This window comes from Prunus mume, linkage group LG1, assembly GCF_029339155.1.
Source record: "Prunus mume cultivar Tortuosa linkage group LG1, ASM2933915v1, whole genome shotgun sequence".
In the NCBI taxonomy this organism is placed as follows: domain Eukaryota; kingdom Viridiplantae; phylum Streptophyta; class Magnoliopsida; order Rosales; family Rosaceae; genus Prunus; species Prunus mume.
The window spans coordinates 21,914,372-21,934,807 of record NC_142698.1 but is presented as its reverse complement, the minus strand read 5'-3'; the positions used below and the strand labels follow the sequence as shown (position 1 = coordinate 21,934,807).

The 20,436-nt window shown below is 36.2% G+C and overlaps 2 protein-coding genes across 2 annotated transcripts; both read left to right on the top strand.

Annotated features, from left to right (window-relative positions):
- Window positions 1-4,893: 4,893 nt before the first annotated feature.
- LOC148921306 (uncharacterized) lies at window positions 4,894-5,605 on the top strand. The gene is made up of 2 exons (XM_089048577.1): window positions 4,894-5,215; window positions 5,488-5,605. Exons 1-2 carry the CDS (start codon window positions 4,941-4,943, stop codon window positions 5,603-5,605), a joined length of 393 nt encoding a protein of 130 aa, XP_088904703.1. The 5' UTR covers window positions 4,894-4,940.
- Window positions 5,606-17,424: 11,819 nt separating this feature from the next.
- LOC103319605 (serine/threonine-protein kinase UCNL) lies at window positions 17,425-18,909 on the top strand. The gene has a single exon (XM_008221166.3). It carries the CDS (start codon window positions 17,494-17,496, stop codon window positions 18,703-18,705), a length of 1,212 nt encoding a protein of 403 aa, XP_008219388.2. The 5' UTR covers window positions 17,425-17,493; the 3' UTR covers window positions 18,706-18,909.
- The last annotated feature ends 1,527 nt before the right edge of the window (window positions 18,910-20,436 follow it).

Genomic DNA, 20,436 nt, shown 5'->3' with positions numbered 1-20,436 from the left:
GGGTGAATGTCCACCTACCACAAGTAACACCTATAAAAATGAGAAAACTGTAAAGTTTGCTCCAAAGTCAGCCACTAATCATAACTGTAACCCGGGTGCTTGCTTCAAGTGTGGTAAACCTGGTCATCGCTTCACTAATTATCCTAGGAGGCAAGTAGATGCACGAGTGAATTATGTAACAGAAGAAGGTGAAGAGGCTGCTTATGATGAGACGGCTCCTCCTATTTATGACGAAGAGGGTGGATTGAACGTGAGGAGATTGAGGCTGAACAAGGTGAATGCTTAGTAATCCAACGAGCTCTTACGACTCCAAAAGTAGTTCATGAAGAGGATTGGCTCCGTTCAGGAATTTTCAAAAGCCACTGTAAATGTCTAGACAAGGTGTGCACTATTTTCATAGATGGTGGAAGCTGTGAAAACATTGTCTCTGAAGACATGGTGAACAAATTAAAACTCGATACTCAGCCACATCCAAAGTCTTATCAGATCTCTTGGTTCAAAAAAGGGAATGAGGTAAAAATCTCTAAACGGTGTCTCATCTCATTTTCTATGGGCAAAAATTATAAAGACCAAATCTAATGTGATGTAGTGCCAATGGATGTGTGTCACATACTTTTGGGACGGCCATGGCAATACGGTAAGGAGGTTATCCATGACGGGCGTGAAAATACTTACACTTCACTAAATATGGTTCAGTACCCGAATTCCCTCCAGTGCAATTGTTCTTCTGCCAAGCTAAGCATCATGTAAGTGTATGCATTTTGTGTTTTTCTTTTGGCTTCCTTTGACAATATTATAATAGGACAATCATTGTAATTTCCCAAACTCTAGTTTAGATTAAGAATTACTTCTATAAGTGTTCTTATCTCGCTACAATCTGATGGATAATCAATGTGTTTGATGAAGGTAATTTTTGCATTGCACCATATTGCATTCACTAAATTTCTTAAGATTATGACTAATCATCTTTCTTTCGTATGACTAATCATCCTTTGCATCAGTAAGATTTCCAGCTAGATCCTAACCAACTTTTTTGTCCTATTCTGCGAATTTTCTCAAATGCCATGTGTATTATTCTGACCTATGAATTTTTAGGTAAGAGCCAAAGAATTCCTTATTTGGCAACCATCTCTTTTGATAGGAAGTTTTGGAAAAGTTTCTTGCTAACTTTCTCTTCTCATTCCTCAAGAGAAAACCATCACATTTTTTATCTATGAGTTTTCCAAATTGATTTTTTTTTTAAACTGCTTTTGAAATATGAAATCTACATCTAGCTAGATCAAACACTCTCTCATATACATCTAGGTCAGATTCAAGATTGATTTCTTCAAGAGTATGGTTTCTTCAAGAAATTGGTCATTCTTCCTTGAATCCAAATTTTGGTTTCTATCTTAGTTTGAGCTGGCTAGCTGGTGCCATGGGATGAAAGAGCTGAAGAAGGAGTTTTCATTGCCATGAAGGACTAGGCTACTGGTTTTGCTAAGTTGGAGAAGAAGATTGCACAAAGGAGATATAGCTTATCATCTTAAATAGATCTAGGATTTCTTGAGCTTGCTTATGTTTCTTTGTAAGAATCTTTTTCGCTTAGTGGATTGCCTGGTCGGTTGATGACCCCCAGTTTTTCCCATTGGTGGGTTTCTGAGTGAACAATTTATGGTTTGTAGCTCTATAATTTTCTGGGTTTGTGTTCTTGATAGTTGACTAGTCATCGCATGATGTTCATGTATTTCTGAGTTTGTGTTCTTGCGGTTGACTAATCATCATTATTTGATGTTTGGTGTTTACTTGATTATAATGCATTCACACACTTTCACCATAGTTGTTGTTAGCACAGAGGATGACTAGATTGACGGGAAATTTTGAGTGCTTAGGTTGTCACTAGTAATCTTTAAGCTTGTAGGTACATATTGGTATACTCTGTTTGTGTGTTCTTGGTAATGGTTTTTCATGACTAGTAGTTGACTAGTCATAAGTATGTTTGGTCAAGTTTAAAGTGTGTGAAGATTGCTGTGTTTGTTTGAGTAACATGTAATTTTACCCCTCGTCACATAAGTACCAATTTCACATCATCCTGGTGCGAAGGCCCCAGTTGCATGACCATTGTTACTGTAGGTATATGGCTCATTCAACGTGATTAAGTTTTTTACTCGACACCAAATTCCTTAAAATAAAGATATGCGCAGTCCTGAAAATGGTTGTTGTATTTACCCATTACAAGATGCGTATGTTATGGTAATATGTATTTAATTAGATGACCAATAATATTCAGGGCATAAATTGTGTTTACTTACACAAGGGCTTAAGAAACCACCATATTTGTCTTCTAAAGCTTGAGAAAGATCCCAATGAAAGAGTGTGACAAATGACTTTATACCTATACATGTACCATGATGAGTAAAGCAAATTAAAATTTTGAATCAATGATATTTTATGACTGCATGTAACTCTTGATAATTCAATCATGATCAAGGTGGGATGATTTACCATTACGTAAGAGTTCATTGATAATATTGTTGTAATATCTAATTCCTCTCATGTTCACGCCTCCACTTGACTTTCCATCTAACAATTAAAACAAAACAAGAAAACAAGGAAGTGACTCAATATTTAAATAGAAATTGATTAAAACAATTTTAACTATACATTCCTGCCATTCCAAATTTAATTTGATTCAATTATTTTAATTAACTATTTCAATTGAGAAAAAAACAATTGTTAAACTATACTACTTCGGATCCAGATTCTTTGTCTGGATTGTATCTGTTAGGATATGCTTGACTTTGAATGTAAGATTGCCATATCATTAAAATACAATCCAAGGGTTAAAAGCTAAACACGTCACTTACGCTAGTAGGAAAAAATTGACAAACAAAAGCTAAAGGCTCTTCAAAAATGTGTACCCTCAAAACCCAAATTCTGAAGCTCGAAGAACTCTCATTGTATTTTGATTCCCACGATCATAAAGACAGTTGGTTACGCTTTGCTTTCTTCTCTCACTCTGATATTCAAATAAACTATGTTATTTCATTTCCAATCTCATCTTCGGGATTTCTCCTAATTTCTCTCAATCAGGAATCCGTTTTTGTATTGTGAGTAATGATACCTACCTATGGTTGAAGGTTCTATTGTTTTTCGGAGAAGGAAGTATACTGATTTAATCTGAAAACAAATTAGCCAAACGGAAAAAGATAAACATTCTAAATTTGTAGTGGGGAAGGAAAAAGAAAGGGACATGGATTGTTATGAAATAGAAAATAAGGAGTTAGGCTACTCCCCCCCATAGCCAATTGGTTTTGGAGTGAAACCTCAACTTCCTTCAATGTTCATATTTTTTGACGAAAGAAAGCAAGACTTTAGCTTCCATATGTGAAATAAATAAATAAATCTATTTTTCCAGCAGTAATAAAAGTGGTGATTTGCCAGTATTTTAACAGTTCGATCTTTCTTTTAGTGATGTGTCAAACTTATATTAAAAGTTAAGCATATCATGGTTTGCTTCTCTTTTACATGGCACCTCCTGATTGGTCATCGAATTTATTTGCTCCTATAGGTATAGCCAAATGCTCCGAGATGAACCTCGAAAGATACTCAAAACAGGGTTGAGTAACAGAGAATAAGGGGGGAGGAGGGCGATGGCGGAGCTAGTCCTAGGCTTGGAGTGGCCCTGGTCTCCCCATTTTTGATCTCTCCTCTATTATATTATATAACATATAGAATTTGTAATAAACAACTTATAATTTAAGTTAAAATTCCCTCTAAAACAAATTAGACATGACTAAATTAAAAATATTTAGCTCTAAACATGTAACTATTGAATACTTCAGTGTTTTATATACTTGTATTTTTCTAAGGTTTTAGACATAAAAATTTCACTTTGAAAGCTAAGCTTTTCAAAGACAAATTTAAATCAAAGACATGTGTATTGATTCCTTAGAAATCTAAAATAAATAAGGGCATTTTGTCCATTTTGCTTCTTTTAAAATTTTCTTTTCTTTTCCAAAATGTCCCTTTCTACTTGCCCCAACTTTACGATTTTAACTCTGGAGGAGGGTTGTGTCCTCCCACATTTTGGAAAAGCAAAATGAGAGAGAAAATTTTAAAAGAAGTACAAAATGGAAAATGCCTTATTTATTTTAAATTTCCAATAAAGAATCCAATACATTTGTACTGATTTGAAATGAGTGCTTTTTCCAAAATTGAAATTTTTATGTCTAAAACCTAAAAAACCTCTATTTGTTTTAAACTCTAGATTACTACGTACTTCGATGTGGAACTAATGACACTATGGCTTGTATCAAGACAACTACACCAAATCTTTCAATATGTATGCAATCATATTTAGGTACAATATTTAGCTACTTGTTTCAAAAATCACTAAGCAGGCTTGATAGTTGATATCTGACGGGAAAAAAAAATGCTAGAAAGTAGAGATTTATATGAATCATATAGATAGACTCGAAAGCAATAAAAACAACATACTTATTTAAAAACTTTATACCAAAATAATCGAATTACCAAAATAATAGAATTAGAAACAAACTTAGTTAAAAACTTTATACCAAAATAATAGAATTAAAAACAAATTTATTTAAAAACTGTCATTAGTTTTTCTTGTTGACTGAGAGGTTATTAGTTATACCAAAAATAGCACACAGTTTTTGTATGGTTTGCAGGTTTAACCTAGATAGAACCACAACTCTTAGTTAAAATGAAAACCTACCCTTCTTAACTATATATGTAGATGTATACACCGCGTAAACAGTTGGAAGACTTCAACCTGAGAACTTATTATACAGTTGGAGGACTAACTATCATTATATAAATCTCCCCATTCAACCCATTTCCAACACCCAAATTACTACCCAATCCAATCTTTTCTCTACACTAAAAGACCAAAACCCTTATTCTCTTTCTGTAAAACCCCCAAGCTGACACCAAAAATGCCTGGGAAACGCCCGCGCTTTGTTCGGTCCTCAACTAGCTTTTACGACTTGAGTTCTCTCCACGAGCCCCTGCCGCTGCCACCGCCGGAGCAGCGGCTGCAGATGAAGCCACAGCGCTATCCCAAGAAAGTTCCCATGGAAGAGGATGATGCGTCTCCACCGGCATGGTCGCCCAATATGGAGAACGGCCAAGGGCAGAGTGGCAATTTCCTTGATAGATGTAACTACTGCAGAAAGATCCTTGGCGAGAAAGATAACATTTATATGTACAGGTACGCCTAGTTGTATATAGCTCCGCCATTTACATATTGAATTAAGGCACCCCTTTCTTGACAAATGTTGATACATGTGGTTCTTTTCTGAAAGTGATGTAAATGGGAGGTTGAATAGTTGTTTGTGTTTGGTTGCTGAGAAAATCATGGAAAAAATAATATGTAATCACTAGAGCATAGATTCTGCGTATAAAAGTCTTTCCACGTTGGCTAATTTTCTAACAAATTATGGAGAATAATGATAATATTAACTGTTGATGTGAATATTGCAGTTCGTTGCGGGCATTTTGTAGCTCTCGGTGCCGTCACAGACAAATTGTTGAGGACACGGTCAGGGAAAGAGTGTGTACCAGTCGACCACAGAAACCGTGGCTTGGCAGAGGAAGATGAACAATGTGATCAATCAATGAGGAGTCTTCAACAATGAACATAGAAAAGAGCCATAGCTATAGCGAATACCTCTACATTTGCATTCATGGCTGTCCATTTTTCATGATAACCATGCGTTTTTTTGTGTTTTTTTTGGGGATAAATTGTTCATCAAAATTTAATTAAAACGAGCACAATTTGCTTATTAATTCACGATTCATGTGGTTAGTAAACATAGTTCATAGCTGGTGAAAAAAGGGATTAATCGGAGAAGTCGTTTTGAATTGGCTATCTTAATTGGGCTTTGTCCAGTTGTTTGAAACTCTAACCCAAGTAAGTGCAGTGCGTGATCTTGCAGTACATAAGCCCATATAACAAAAGTGGAGATTTTCTTTTTCTTTGTTTTCTTTTGTTTTGTGTGTTGAAAATACTAAAACATATCTTAATCAAGTCCAATTAGCGTTGCAACAACCAGTCACATGACCAGCAAACATAGACTAGTGTAAAACAAAAACACATTGGTCATGAATCATTCGTGCTTTCGTAGGAATGTCTACGAGTGTCTTCCATGCTTAATTCAATATGCACCGAAAAGACACCTTAAAAAACTCCCTAGAAAAGCATGATTGATCTGTGGCTAGTAGTGTACGGTTTTTCTTGTGTGAAGCTTTCACAAGAAAATGGTTTTGCGGACTACGTCAAAACTTTGGTTGCATCAAGAATTCCTAATCATCTTCAAGTCTTGGTGGACTTTTTAGACCCTCTTGTTGCGGATTGCATAAGCAAGAGAATGACTGAGTTGATATACTTATCTATCACGAATTTGATTGACTAAAATTTTTAATTCATAGGACTAAGCAAAGGGACTTGAGAACATGTGCTAATTCGAAAATAGTCCGTATCTTGCTTAATTACAATATTAATTTCTAAGCAAGAATTTATCAAAATTAAAGAATTCAGCCCAACTAATGGAATTTCAACGACTTTGGTTAACTTGCACTTCAAAACAAAATCTTACCAACAAACCAAATACTATACTATATACCAATAAATATAATTGAACAGATCAAGTTGATGAAAAGGTGCATTTTAGGTTCAAATGACAATGCAACTTATTATTTCTTTACTAGAAAGGAAATTCCAATCACTTTTTAAACACGTTGCTAATTATTACACTAAAAATAATAACAGCAATAATCATATATAATGCCATTGCAATTCTTTAATAATTATTATTATTATTATTATTTTTGAAATGGAAAAAGATTAGGATATTAATACCATTACAAAAAACATAGCACGTAGAGTCATTATTTGTGTCTACTCTATTGGCAATCGTTTGTAATGATATTCTACTTGAATTCATTCATGCTATCAACCTCCACAATAATAACCACAATAATTAAATACCCAAAAACAAAAAAATAAAGTAAGAAAGAAAAGGGTAGCTGTCTAGCAAAAAGCAAAGCTCGATCGAGCCCTTTTCCAGTAGTCAGTGTGGTGCCAAAGTATAAGCACAAAACCTACAACAAAAGTAACAAAAACTATATATCTTCTCTCTCTCTCTCTCTCTCTCTCTCTCTCCCCATCATGAAAATGCCCAAGCATATATGCATACAAGTTGGATGCAACCAACAGCTGCACAAAACAGGTCTATTTCAGAGAATTTTCATGGCCGTGGCCCATGGGATATGGAAAGCATGCAAAAATAACAGTACCAATATCAGTAGTACTTTCTGACGATTGAATAGATCATCAAGCACAGGTCCACTATATATATATATATATATATATATATATATAATGTTCAAAATCACTATTATCTCATCAATGGCGCGCGATTGAAAATAATTGCAAAACTGCTAAAAATATTAAGTAATCCTACGATTTGTAGGTTTTTTTTTTGTCTGTCAGCCCTATGATTTTTCAGCATGAATATACGCATTTTTAAGGACATTCTTATTTCATTGGTGGGTACCTCTGTAAGTAGATGGTGCACCCATTTCTCAGCCTGATTTACAGATTATTTATGTTGCATGCACAAAAGTATATGCGGATCCAAATAATGGTACTTATTATGTTATAAATTGAAATCAACTCATAAATTATTATTATTTTGAATAATTAAAATCTCGCACTAAAAAAAAAACTTCAGTATATATATATAAAGAACCTACAAGGTTTTTAAAATAAAGGAATGGTTTCTTTTGATGGTGGAATCATGGCCGACAAGGGCATCATCAAGTATAAAAAGCTATTTTCTTTAAAGCTACATATGTTCCCAAACTTTGACATGGGTGGAGGAATATAATTAGTAGTTTTTCCTTTCCTTTCACTTTGAGCTTAGGTGGAAGCTTACATTTTCTCCCACCAAATTATGGCAGACAGGAACACATCTTATGAAACTTCAAGGGTGAAATTTATAAGGAGATTTTAAACATTTCTTGGTGGGGTTATCATGTTCCCAATATAAGCTCAAAAGATAGCCCAAAAAAGAAAACAGTGAAACAAGATTTTGTGTAACCTAAAGTTGGAATATATGGGGTAGGATTTAGATATATTAGAGGATCCTTTTCCAAAGTATTCCTTGTTTATTGTTGGCAATGTGCTAACATCGAAATCACATCATCATCTTTCCCTCTCTCTCTCTCTCTCTCTCTCTCTCTCTCTCTCTCTCTCTCTCTCTCTCTCTCTCTCTCTCTCTAGCAACATAAGAAAACACCTCATCCCCACACATTCAAACCCTTCAACAGAAAACAAATTGGTTAACCTTAAAAATGTTAAGTATATATATATAACATGTCAACAGAGTCTAGTTAAGTGTAAAATGATTTTGATTTGTAGATCAATAGTCTCAGGTTTTGCACCCCAATAGAACTTAATTAGTAGTATGTATGAGAAACTCACTCCCCCTTTTAATTTAAACTAAGAGTATATATATAATATATTGATCTCTTCAATCATTGGTAACTAGTTTTGAATTAGATGCTCTAATTTTATCAGAACAGTACGCATATGCATGCCAACATGACTAGCTCAGACCATCAAAGTAAATTAGGTTCAAGTAGCATATCAAGCCACCAACAAACAAATTAAAGCTTAGTGGAGAAGAGTCCGGGAATCTGGTAATTATGCTTTCAAGTTAATGAAAAAAAAGCAATTAGTTTGGTTGATTGATGATTAGCTCATACCAGAAAAGAAAACGATGATTAGAAATTTACAAGGCCTTTTAGGCTTAGAAAACTAAAGAGTAATTGATTACGTATGCAGGTATCATCATATTCAACCCAACAGCTGATTTCTATATAAATTAAGGGTTCATATTAATTCGACAAATTTTATTCAAATTAATGAGTAAATCCCGATTTTGGCACAAACAATAAGATATATATCTAGCTTATAAAATAAGATATGGAAAGGAACATTAATGTACTGTCTTCTATGCTTCCGAATGGAACAATCAGTGTAATAAATGACAATGTGATGGCTCAATCCAAGTTGAACTTGTATGTCCTTTTCACATATATCTGCATTTTTATCTCCTTTGTCCTATATATTTCAACATTGAAGGGAAATTTCTGATATCTGAACTAATAATGACAAAACGTTCAATACATGCAACCTAATTTCTAGGATGCTTATTATAAAAATAAAAATAAACACATTCTATAATTCAAAATTTTGCGGTGGGGTTTTTTTTTTTTTTTTTCTGGTCAAAGGAATGAAGGGGAGGGGTTTACTCACACACACACGAGTGCATAGGAGTTTCAAACCTAAAACTAAGGATCATCATTTGGCCCTTAGCGAAGTGGGTAGCCCAAGGCCCAATGGACCAATGCTCAGCCCACTCTTGATTTGGATAGGACTTGGGCTTAAGATTTTAAACTCTCGACCTGCCCAAGGCCCAGCCAACCTAGGCCCATTTAGGCTTCGCCAGTCTCGACCCTTTTTTTACAATCTCTAACATTATTTTAGACTTAATCAAAATAATGTAATATGTAGGATAAATTAATTAATAAACTTCTTATTTTGTTCTACAAATTTGTTACAAAAACTTATAAAAGATATTTGTCACATCCCGGAATCGGCTCCGCCGTAGCACGATATTGTCCGCTTTAGGCTCCCCTCTCTGCTCTCACGATTTTGTTTCTGTGAACTCACGAGCAACTTCCCAGTTGAGATTGTTTTGGCCCCAACTCGCTTAACTTCAGAGTTCCTATGACTTTAAAGTCAGTGAGCTCCCAAAAGGCCTCGTGCTAGATGGAGGCGGGCATGTACATATAAGACACATCACCTCCTCTCCGTTGGTCGATGTGGGATGTTACAATCCACCCCATTTAGGGACCCGACGTCCTAGTCGGCACACTCCCTTAAAGTTAATCTTCTTTTATACTCCCTTCAAGTTATGACTTAGTTGTATTATTCTAATTTTTATGTTATGCTCTTTTAGCCTCAAAGTAACGAGCAAATAGATTCGGCACGCATGATTAATCGATTACCTAAAGAAAAAAAGAAGCACTTACAATCCCAAGCACTTGGCCCTATCCACCGTGAATGGCCGGACAAAATTTGACAGGATGCGCACAGCACCACAACTAGCAGATGATGTTTTGTCATTTGTCTTGATAGTCCTATCGTTTTTCCTCCTAGCTAGAATGCCTGTGGAATTGGATAATTTTCTAAGTTATATATGTAGGAACCGTAGACTCCAGTATGCCAAAAACTAGTCAAGGTCTTTTAGCCATTATTTTGTCATGATTATATTAAATTACTATAGTTTAAGGTTTTTCATTAAGCATGGGGATTATTGACGTTTTTGAATACTTTTTTGAATGATTTTCACTTATTTTGTAAGTTTTTTCTCTTATTTATAACAGTGGACAACTCGAGAGGGCAAAAGCCCACCACCCATTGTTTAAGATTGCAAGCGACAGGATGTCCTATAGATTGCGAGTTGGAGATGCATTAATGCCTAACAGTCCCCAAATGATTTCTCATGGGCACCAAACGCGTTTAGAAGCATTTGTGGTTGGGGAATGTCCTGATGAGCAAAACTGGTGGATTATGATTCAAATTGAACATAGAAGATATATCAATTACTTTGATATCCTGCATTATGGGGATACTAATGTAACATAATATGAAATACCTCTTAACTACGAATGTACCACGTTATCTTTCTTTCGATTCAACCAGAACATGGCGACACATCTGGTATAAATACCTACATATTTTAATCTTTTTTTAAACTCCCTTAAAATTATGACTTATTTGTATTATTCTAATTTTTATGTTATGCCCTTTTAGCCTCAAAGTAACGAGCGAATGGATTTAGCACACATGATTAATCGATCACGTAAAGAAAAAAAGAAGCACTTACAATCCCAAGCATTTGGCCCTGTCCACCGTAAAGTGTCATCCCGTGCGCAATGTGCTAAACCCCTACCCAACATATGGCACATCGGAACAACCCATTGTACCTTATTTGGTAATATTGTTCATTGTTAAGAGTAAGCTATCACATTTATGTAATGAGAATCCAGAAAATAAAATTACAACTATATTTCTACTTAATATGCTTATTGTGTTTTTACAATGGTACATTTAGTCTCATTTTTGTTCATTGCAATGGGGATATTTCGTATAGAAATATCTATATCGTGAATGGCCGGACAAAGTTCGCCAGGATGCGCACAGCACCATAACTAGCAGATGATGTTTTGACATTTGTCTTAATGGTCCTATCGTTTTTCCTCACAGCTAAAGTGCATGTGGAATTGGATAATTTTCTAAGCTATATATGTAGGAACCGTAGACTCCGGTAAGCAAAATACTAGTCAAAGTCTTTTTAGCCATTATTTTGTCCTGATTATATTAAATTGCTATACTTCAAGGTATTTTATTAAGCAAGGGTATTATTGACGTTTTATTATTATTTTTGAATGATTTTCACTTGTCCTGGAATTTTTTTCCTCTTATTTATAATAGTGGACGACTCGAGAGGGCAAAAGCCCACTACCCATTGCTTAAGATTGCAAGTGATAGGATGTCCTATAGATTGCAAATTGGAGATCTATTAATGCCTAACAGTCCCCAAATGATTTCTTGTGGGCACCAAACCCGTTTAGAAGCATTTGTGGTTGGGGAATGTCCTAATGAGCAAAACCAGTGGAATAGGATTCAAATTGAACATAGAAGATATATCAGTTACTTTGATATCCTGCATTATGGGGATGATAATGCAACCTAGTATGAAATACCTCTTAACTACGAACATACCGCGTTATCTTTAGCTCGATTCAACCGGAACATGGCGACACATCTAGTATAAATACCTACATATGTTAATCTTCTTTCAAACTCCCTTAAAGTTATGACTTAGTTGTATTATTCTAATTTTTATGTTATGCCCTTTTAGCCTCAAAGTAACGAGCGAATGGATTTAGCGCACATGATTAATCGATTACCTAAAGAAAGAAAGAAGTGCTTACAATCCCAAACACTTGGACCTGTCCACCGTGAAGTGTCATCCCGGGGGCAATGTGCTAAACCCCTACCCAATATGTGGCACATCGGAACAACCCATTGTACCTTATTTGGTAATATTGTTCATTGTTAAGAAAATAATACTATCATTATATTTCCCATTAATATAACGGGAATTATTCTTCTCGCATGCACACTAATATTTATGCTAAAAACATTTACATCTTAAATGGTCGGGAAAAATTTGTCATCATGTGTCTATCACCGGCAAATGATATTATTGCGTTTGTTACAATAATGCAACATTTTTTCCCTCCAAATGTAATGCATGGGGAATTGAACATGTTTCTGAATTATATGCAAAGTATCGGCCAAAACTGGTAGGCAAACACTTATTTATTTGTTATTTTCCTTTATAAATATATTAATTAATTTATTGTGTAATCTTTTTTCTCTCATATGGACATAACATCACACAACTTGATAAGTCGATAGACCATCTAATTTTTAGGATAATCATTTGGTCTTACGCTAATGTGACGAAGTGGGTGTCCCAGGCACGATGTGCTAAACCTCTACACAACATGTGACACATGGGAACAAGTTTCCTTCCACCAAACAATACCTTCACTATTCTTCGAGAGAATTGAAGCCAACCCAGTCTTTTTCAACTCTACAATTTTCAAAATTTCTAGAATCCCCGATAAATATAACTCAATCAATATTATTAATTTTTTTTTTTAAAAGAGAAATGGGATTGGTGATGAAGGAAGTGGTTGAAGACAAAGAGGCATGTAAGGAGGTGGGTGGATGATGTTGAAGGATGAGTGATTGAAGAGAAAGGAATGGAAAAGAGAACTGAGCGAGAAAAGAGAAGAACAATAGTGCATAAATTATTTTAAATATTTTAATTTGGAAGTAAAATTAGGTTTCCAGCTATCAGTGTTTCATTGGGTTCCACTTGTGACAGGGAAGTTTTTCTCCACCATGTGGCACATCGAAACAACCTATTATACCTTATTGTGTAATATTGTTCATTATCAAGAAAATAATATTACTACTATTTTCTCATTAATATTCTTTTTTTTTCACAATGATATAAAGAGAATCATTCTTTTCGGCAAACACACTAATATTTCTACTAAAAACATCTACATCGCAAATGGTCGTGAGAAATTTGTCATGATGTCTCTATCTCCAGCAAATGATGTTATTGCATTTGCACACTCGATGGGCCAAAACCTGGTTCGACTCTTTCTTTTACACACTCTGTCCGACTCGCTCTTAATTTGGGTAAAACTTTGGCTTAGGATTGAAATCCTCAGTCTGCTTAGTTCCAAATTCAAAAAATTCGCTAGTCCCGACCCAATGGCGAACCCTAGTGGGGTGCCAACTGGGCCCAATAAGTTTACAAGCAGCATACATGAACCTATGGATTTCCAATATGCAGCAGATTACCATCTGATTTCCCCTAATTAAGATAATCTCACTCGTAACTAGTGACATGTTGCACATTGCAACAACTTATTATAACTTGTGTAATTGTTTCTTCTCTTATATAAATAACAACACACAACTCGAGAAGTCAATCGACCACCTAGTGCTAGGTATCATCATTTGGCCCTAAGCACACGTGTCGAAGTGGGTTTCCTGAGGCCTAATTGACCAAAACCCGGTCCAACCATTCTTCTTGCTCGCTCTTGATTTGGATAAGGCTTAGGCTTAGAATTTGAAACCTTCAGCCCACAACGGCTAGGCTTGTCTAGGCCCACCCAAGCTAGAAATTTCATAAAAGCACATGAGGACTACCAGAACCCAAAAATCTAGGTTCTGCCCAATGACGAACCCTAGCTGGGATGCCAGTTGAGCCCACAAGTTTACATACATCATACATAAACCTATGGGTTTCCAATATGCAGCAAATTAACATCTACTTTCCCCTAAAGAAGATAACGTGACTTTTAACTGGTTACATGTGGCACATGAGAACAACCCATTGTACCTTAGGGTATTTGGTCACAACATAGTACAAATTGGTGAAAATATGTGTATGCTAATATTTATAGAGTCGGAAAGTATGAGCCGTCAAATGTGAGTTTCTTAATTAGAACCAACTTGTGGATTGTGCTTATCTTTCACTAACTAATGAGTTTAGGGCTACTTAAAGTAAAACAAAACAAGAAATATCATTTATTGCCAAGAAAATAATATAACCGTATATTTCTTATTAATATTCTATTTTTGTTTTCACAATGATATAACATGAATTATTTTGTCCGGCGGACACAATAAGATTTCTTTTAAAAACATCTACATCATAGATGGTTGGACAAAATTTGCCAAGATGTGCCCGCCACTAGAAAATGATGTCATTGCATTTGTTATAATGGTGGACTCATTTTTCCCTTAAAATGCAAAGTATGGGAATTGAATGTATTTCTCAATTATATGCTTACGATCCGCTAAAACCTGTAGGCAAAAGCTTATTATTATTATTTTTTGGTATTTCTTTTTCTTTCTCTTTTTCTTTTTCCTTTATAATTATAATCGTTCACTTATTGTATAATTGTTTTTCTCTTATGTACATAACATCACACAACTTGATAAGTCAATAGACCACCTAATGCTTGGGATCATCCTTTGACCATAAGCCCATAGACTGAAGTGGGTAGTCCGAGGCCTGATGGGCCAAAACCTGGTGTGACCCGTGATTTGGGTAAGGCTTAGGGTTAGGATTTGAAACCTTAGCCTGGCCCATGTCTCAAAATTCAAAAAAGCCCGTGAGGCCCGGCCTAATTACGAACCCTAATTGGGGTGCCAGTTGAGCCAACAAGTTTACAAGCAGTATATATGAACCAATTAGGTTTTACAATATGCATAAGATTACCATCTCATTTCCCCTAATGAAGATAATCTTACTCGTAACTAGTTATATGTGGCATATGGCAAAGACTCATTTGAGAATAATCAACTTGCTTTCGAGGACATATATCTTTCAAGATAATGGAAGTAGGTCATCGACTTTTTCTTCGTTTATTTTGGAATGTGATGTGGATAGTTGAAGATGGCTTTCTTTTTTTTTTGGTCGAAATCACTGCATTAAAAACCCATAAGAATACACAATTGGGATAGATAAATATATCACTTACACTTGGTGTCCAAATTTGGTGAATATTATGTTTTAATTTGAAGCAAGATATAGATAAATATCACTTGCACTTGGTGTCCAAATCATCTCAACGCTAAGTAATAGGAAGATATTTCATAGAAACTAAATAATGAATTAAATTCAAGCAGCTAACATTTCTTTAATTTTAATAGTTTTTGGGAGATCTTGTTATCAAGGGTTTGATCCACCAACAACACATATAAGCAACCTAAACCACCATTTTCAATGATTAATAATGGTTAGATAATACAAAAACTGCATAACATGTTATGAACATGTGAAGAGTTGGTCCACGTTGAGTAATTTGGCTATTTTTTCATTGTCAATTGATTTCAAGGTTAGCCAAATTACTCAACGTGAAACAATTCTTGTTATGTCATAATAGAGACACATTTGTCCGCTTGTGAAGCTCAACGACCAAACATTTATTTTTCTTACACATATAAGACTTTTTTTTTTAATATCAAATACACATATAAGACTTCAATCTTGGTTTTTCATTAAAAAGAATGTAGCTGTAAAACAATAATAGTTATAAAAGAATAAAAATAAGACACATAAACACATACACATTGCCTCTGTTACCATGTCATATTCATTGTCTCTGTATTCCCATACCATGGCACATTAGTAGAGAACATCAAGACCCCCCAGAGACAAATATCAACAAAATAAAGGACAAGTGGCAGCTTGACTTGTGACTAATATAGCCAACTTCTTGAAGGGCTGTCCTTAATCCTAGGGGCCAACCTTAACTCCACATACGACATTTCCATAATTTTGATCAACTTGCCTTAAGCAAATTATTAATTTTTGGCTAATTAAAAGGTCGTCTTGTTAATTATCTAATATTGTTAGTGCACCACACCGCATGTTCACTTTAATTAACAATAATGGAAATAATTTAATTTAATTCAAGCGAGAATTAATAAAGTATAAATATTGAAATTAATAAAAATGAACAGGAGGCAGACGACATTCCAACAACAATAAACCACATAGAGTGCACGTTGAGAGTTTGCCTTAGATCATGGGAACTCCCATGTGAGAAACCGTACGTACAAACTATTTTGTTTTGTCATTTTGTTTGGCTCTATGCATCTTTTGTTTATGTCTTACACGTGTGCCCTCCTCCTTTCCCTTTGCTTTCTTGAAGAAAAGAAAGCTTCCATCCACTTTAACCAACTCATTACACTTACGACCCCCATATTTCGTGTATCATTATATTATTGTAATGGTGCAAGCAACAACACCAATTCTTTGTATTCATTCATATATATCCGAAATTGGATTATATTTGGTACTCAACATAACACAAAAAGTACTTTTTTGAAAGAAAGAAAAAAATGAATTAAAGTTAGTACAAGTACAATTTGGGTGATTACAACATACATAACACGATGAGAAAGCGTTATGTCAGGCAAAATACGAGCATGTAATTCGTGATGGGTCACGAAATGAGTCATGTTGAATATGCACACACAAGCATGATATTATACATGATGACTAATAAGGTACATATGATATCTACTACATTACAAGCTACTACATTATAAGTCATAAAGAGTTGGTGTGAAATAATTGTAACTTGTTCTTTTAATAAGAAACTTGTAGTTTTATAAAGTTATGGATGAACAAAGAAAATTGAGTGCATTATATGAATGCTTTTCAGAAAAGAAAAAGGTTTGATTCTATACAGTTTTAGAGTTGGATCCTTTACTTATTTCGTTCTTACTTAACTTTTAATATAGGCATCTTCCTATACAACTCTAAGGACTATCTTTTTTATTTGTTTCGAATTTTATCTTTAAACTCTAAGCTATGAATTGTAATTTTTTTATAATACAGTGATCAATTTGAGCTAATGATTCTATTTTTAAGGTTAAATTTGTGACACACACGGGTCACAAAAACAAAAACATAGAATAATTTACTAAGTAATGTACGTGGAAATTCCTTCTACGCGTAAACCTACTAATCACACTACTTTAATCTTTGGATTAGACAAAACTACAACCATAAAAGAAAAAAAAAATTAAACAAACACACAGCCACATCAATCAATCACTACCCAAAAATACGCGCAAAAAACAAAAAGAAAAAAAATTTAAAACAAATGAAGCAGCACAACAGAGCACACAACATCCTCTATATAAGCCAAAAACCAACGCTCAAAACCATCTCTCTCTCTCCTCTCTCCCCCCCCCTCCCCTTCCCCTTCTCTCTCTCTCTCTCTCTCTCTCTAGATCCAGCCATGGACGAGGCACCATCACCATCCAACACCTCGCCGGAGCTCAACCTCGAAAACCTCAAAGCCCTCAAGGTCTTAGGGAAGGGAGCCATGGGCACCGTCTTCTTGGTCCACGACCCGTCGTCCGACCCGTCTGCCCGCTGCCCGTTCGCTCTCAAAGTTGTCGACAAGTCCTCTCTCCGCTCAAAGCTCGACGCCGAGCGCCGCGCCCGCTGGGAAATCCAGGTCCTGACCCGACTGTCCGACCCGAACCCACACCCATTTCTGCCTTCCCTCTTGGGGTCGTTCGAATCCGACGAGTTCATGGGCTGGGCCGTCCCTTACTGCCCCGGCGGCGACCTCAACGTCCTCCGCTACCGCCAAAACGATCGCGTTTTCTCCCCCGCCGTGATCCGGTTTTATTTGGCCGAGATAGTCTGCGCGCTCGAGCACCTCCATTCCATGGGGATCGCTTATCGGGATTTGAAGCCAGAGAACGTGCTCATCCAACAGTCCGGTCACGTGACCCTCACGGACTTCGACCTTTCCCGAAGCCTCAAGCACAGAACGGTAAAACCCGACGTCGTTTTGGAGGACGACGCCCCCGACATTCGTCGTAAACACCGGAGGCACTTGACACGTTGGCTCACGATTATGAACGACAATCACAGCAAGGGGCTGAAGAAGACCAAGTCCGCCCGAGTCAGCCCGGTGAGTCGCCGGAAGCCGAGCTTCTCGGACGGCGAGCGAGCGAACTCATTTGTCGGGACGGAGGAGTACGTGTCCCCAGAGGTGGTGCGAGGGGAGGGTCACGAGTTTGCTGTGGACTGGTGGGCCCTCGGGATTCTCACTTACGAGGCGCTCTACGGAACGACGCCATTCAAGGCCAAGAGCCGGAAGGAGACGTTTCGAAACGTCTTGACGAAAACGCCCGAGTTTATCGGGAAACGGACGGCGCTAACGGACTTGATCGAACGGCTGTTGCACAAGGACCCCACCAAGCGGTTGGGGTACGCCAGAGGCGCGAGCGAGATCAAGGAGCACGAGTTCTTTCGCGGGGTGAGGTGGGACATACTAACGGAGGTTACACGGCCGCCGTTTATTCCGTCTCGGGAGGATGGGGACTTAACGGAGAAAGCCACGGCTGGGGGAGTGAGCGTGAGGGATTATTTTCAAAAGTTGCGGTCTCCGCCGTCGATGCCGCCGTCACCAGATTGTCAATTGACGGAGTTCTGACACACGTGTGAAAGCTTACACGTGTAAGAAATTAGTATAAAAAAAATTTGTGTAGCCTCTGTATATAGAATAACGGTAGACGGCCTGTAACTTTGAGACGCAATAGACTATATAGTTAGCTAGACTTGTACCATATACGGATTCAAAGGGTGTACAACTTTTTATTTATTTATTATAGTGGAAGGAATTGAACTTTTGACCTAACTTAATCTCGAGTTAATCTTTCTTTAACTGAAGGCACAATTAATTCAATTGTTCACGGGCAAAGTTTGTTCGAGTAGAAAAGAAAGCAGTGTCGATTAGATAGGTGAAGTTCAATTGTAGTTTGATTACCAGTAAAAGAAAAGAAAATGGAAAGGTGATTGGTTTGAAATTAAAAAACCCTTTGTGCAAGGTTCGTTTAACTTGAGCCTAATGCTTTGATTCATTACATTTATAATGGCAAAAGCAACTTTGTTGAGTGAAAGGGTTTATTGGTAGGGTCAAATGAATTGAAATCGACATCATTTTATTTACCAAAAGATAATTATAGTAACAACTGTTTTTGTTCCACGAAGAATGAAACTATATATATTTGGACTATAAATTATGGATGGCCATTTCCTATTACACGTGCTCAAGTTCATTGCCTTTGATTGCTTAAATTCATCGATTTAAAATATTGTAATTTCATCGATTACGAACTTGGATACAAAAAAGGTAAGAGGTTATGTTATGTTATGATTAGGGGACAAAATGTTCTTAAATTACGCAGTTTATTAGTAGATTATGGTCTTTAGTTCCAACTTTACTGAACAATTCATATGGCTTTATCTATGGCGCCTAATAGAATTGTATCTACAATGATTACAACTTTCCCACTACAAAAAAGCCATTGCAAATTTTCAACTTGAAAAAGGAAAAATTGGTAGGCCAAGAAATATTTATATGTATCGCCCTAAAAGCCCTAAAACCTGCGTTTTGAGCATAATATTCAGAGCCAAGTGAGGCACAAAGCTTGATCTGCCCATGGACCAGTTGGTGGTAAAGGCCTCGTAAGAGGGTACAATTGAATAGAATTTAGGTAAGGAGGGGAGAATATAGAAAATCCAAGAGCACGTGATTGATTATTTTTATTTTGAACATATTCGAGGGACCACTCGTGCGCAAAGAACAATAAAGTTTACAAGCTTTGGACACTGTATAAATCAGCTTTTACTGGCAAGTGGATGAAGTCTTAGCTTTTAAAATGGCGGTCTGCAAATTCTCCAAGGAAAGTATGCATGTATAGTGGTAATGGTGATTGGCTTCAAGGATTTTCCATTAACATAGTGGTAGTGGGTGAAATAATGCTTTGAAGTTTGGAACAGTCAGTATTGTCAGTGAGTTTTTTACTAAAATATCTTCATCGAGCATACCGTGGATTAGGCCAATTGATTAAGTGAGTTTGTCTCTTTACACTCAAGTTCGAATCTCCATTCTCGTAAATCAGATTAATTTAGAGTTGCCTTATGTTTAAAGTCATATTAAAGCAAATCCATAGAAAATATCAGAGTTTATTGTGAGACATTAAGCTTACGATTCGATTAATTAATTAGAGGAAAAAAAGAATAATCATGTCCTTATCTTTCCTCTATTATATATGAGCAGACACATTAGGGCTATAGGGTAGAGGAAGATCGCATCAAAGAGCAAGTTATTGAATAAGATTTCCCAAGAATACAAGACAAAGCCACAGCAGTAGGGGGGCAA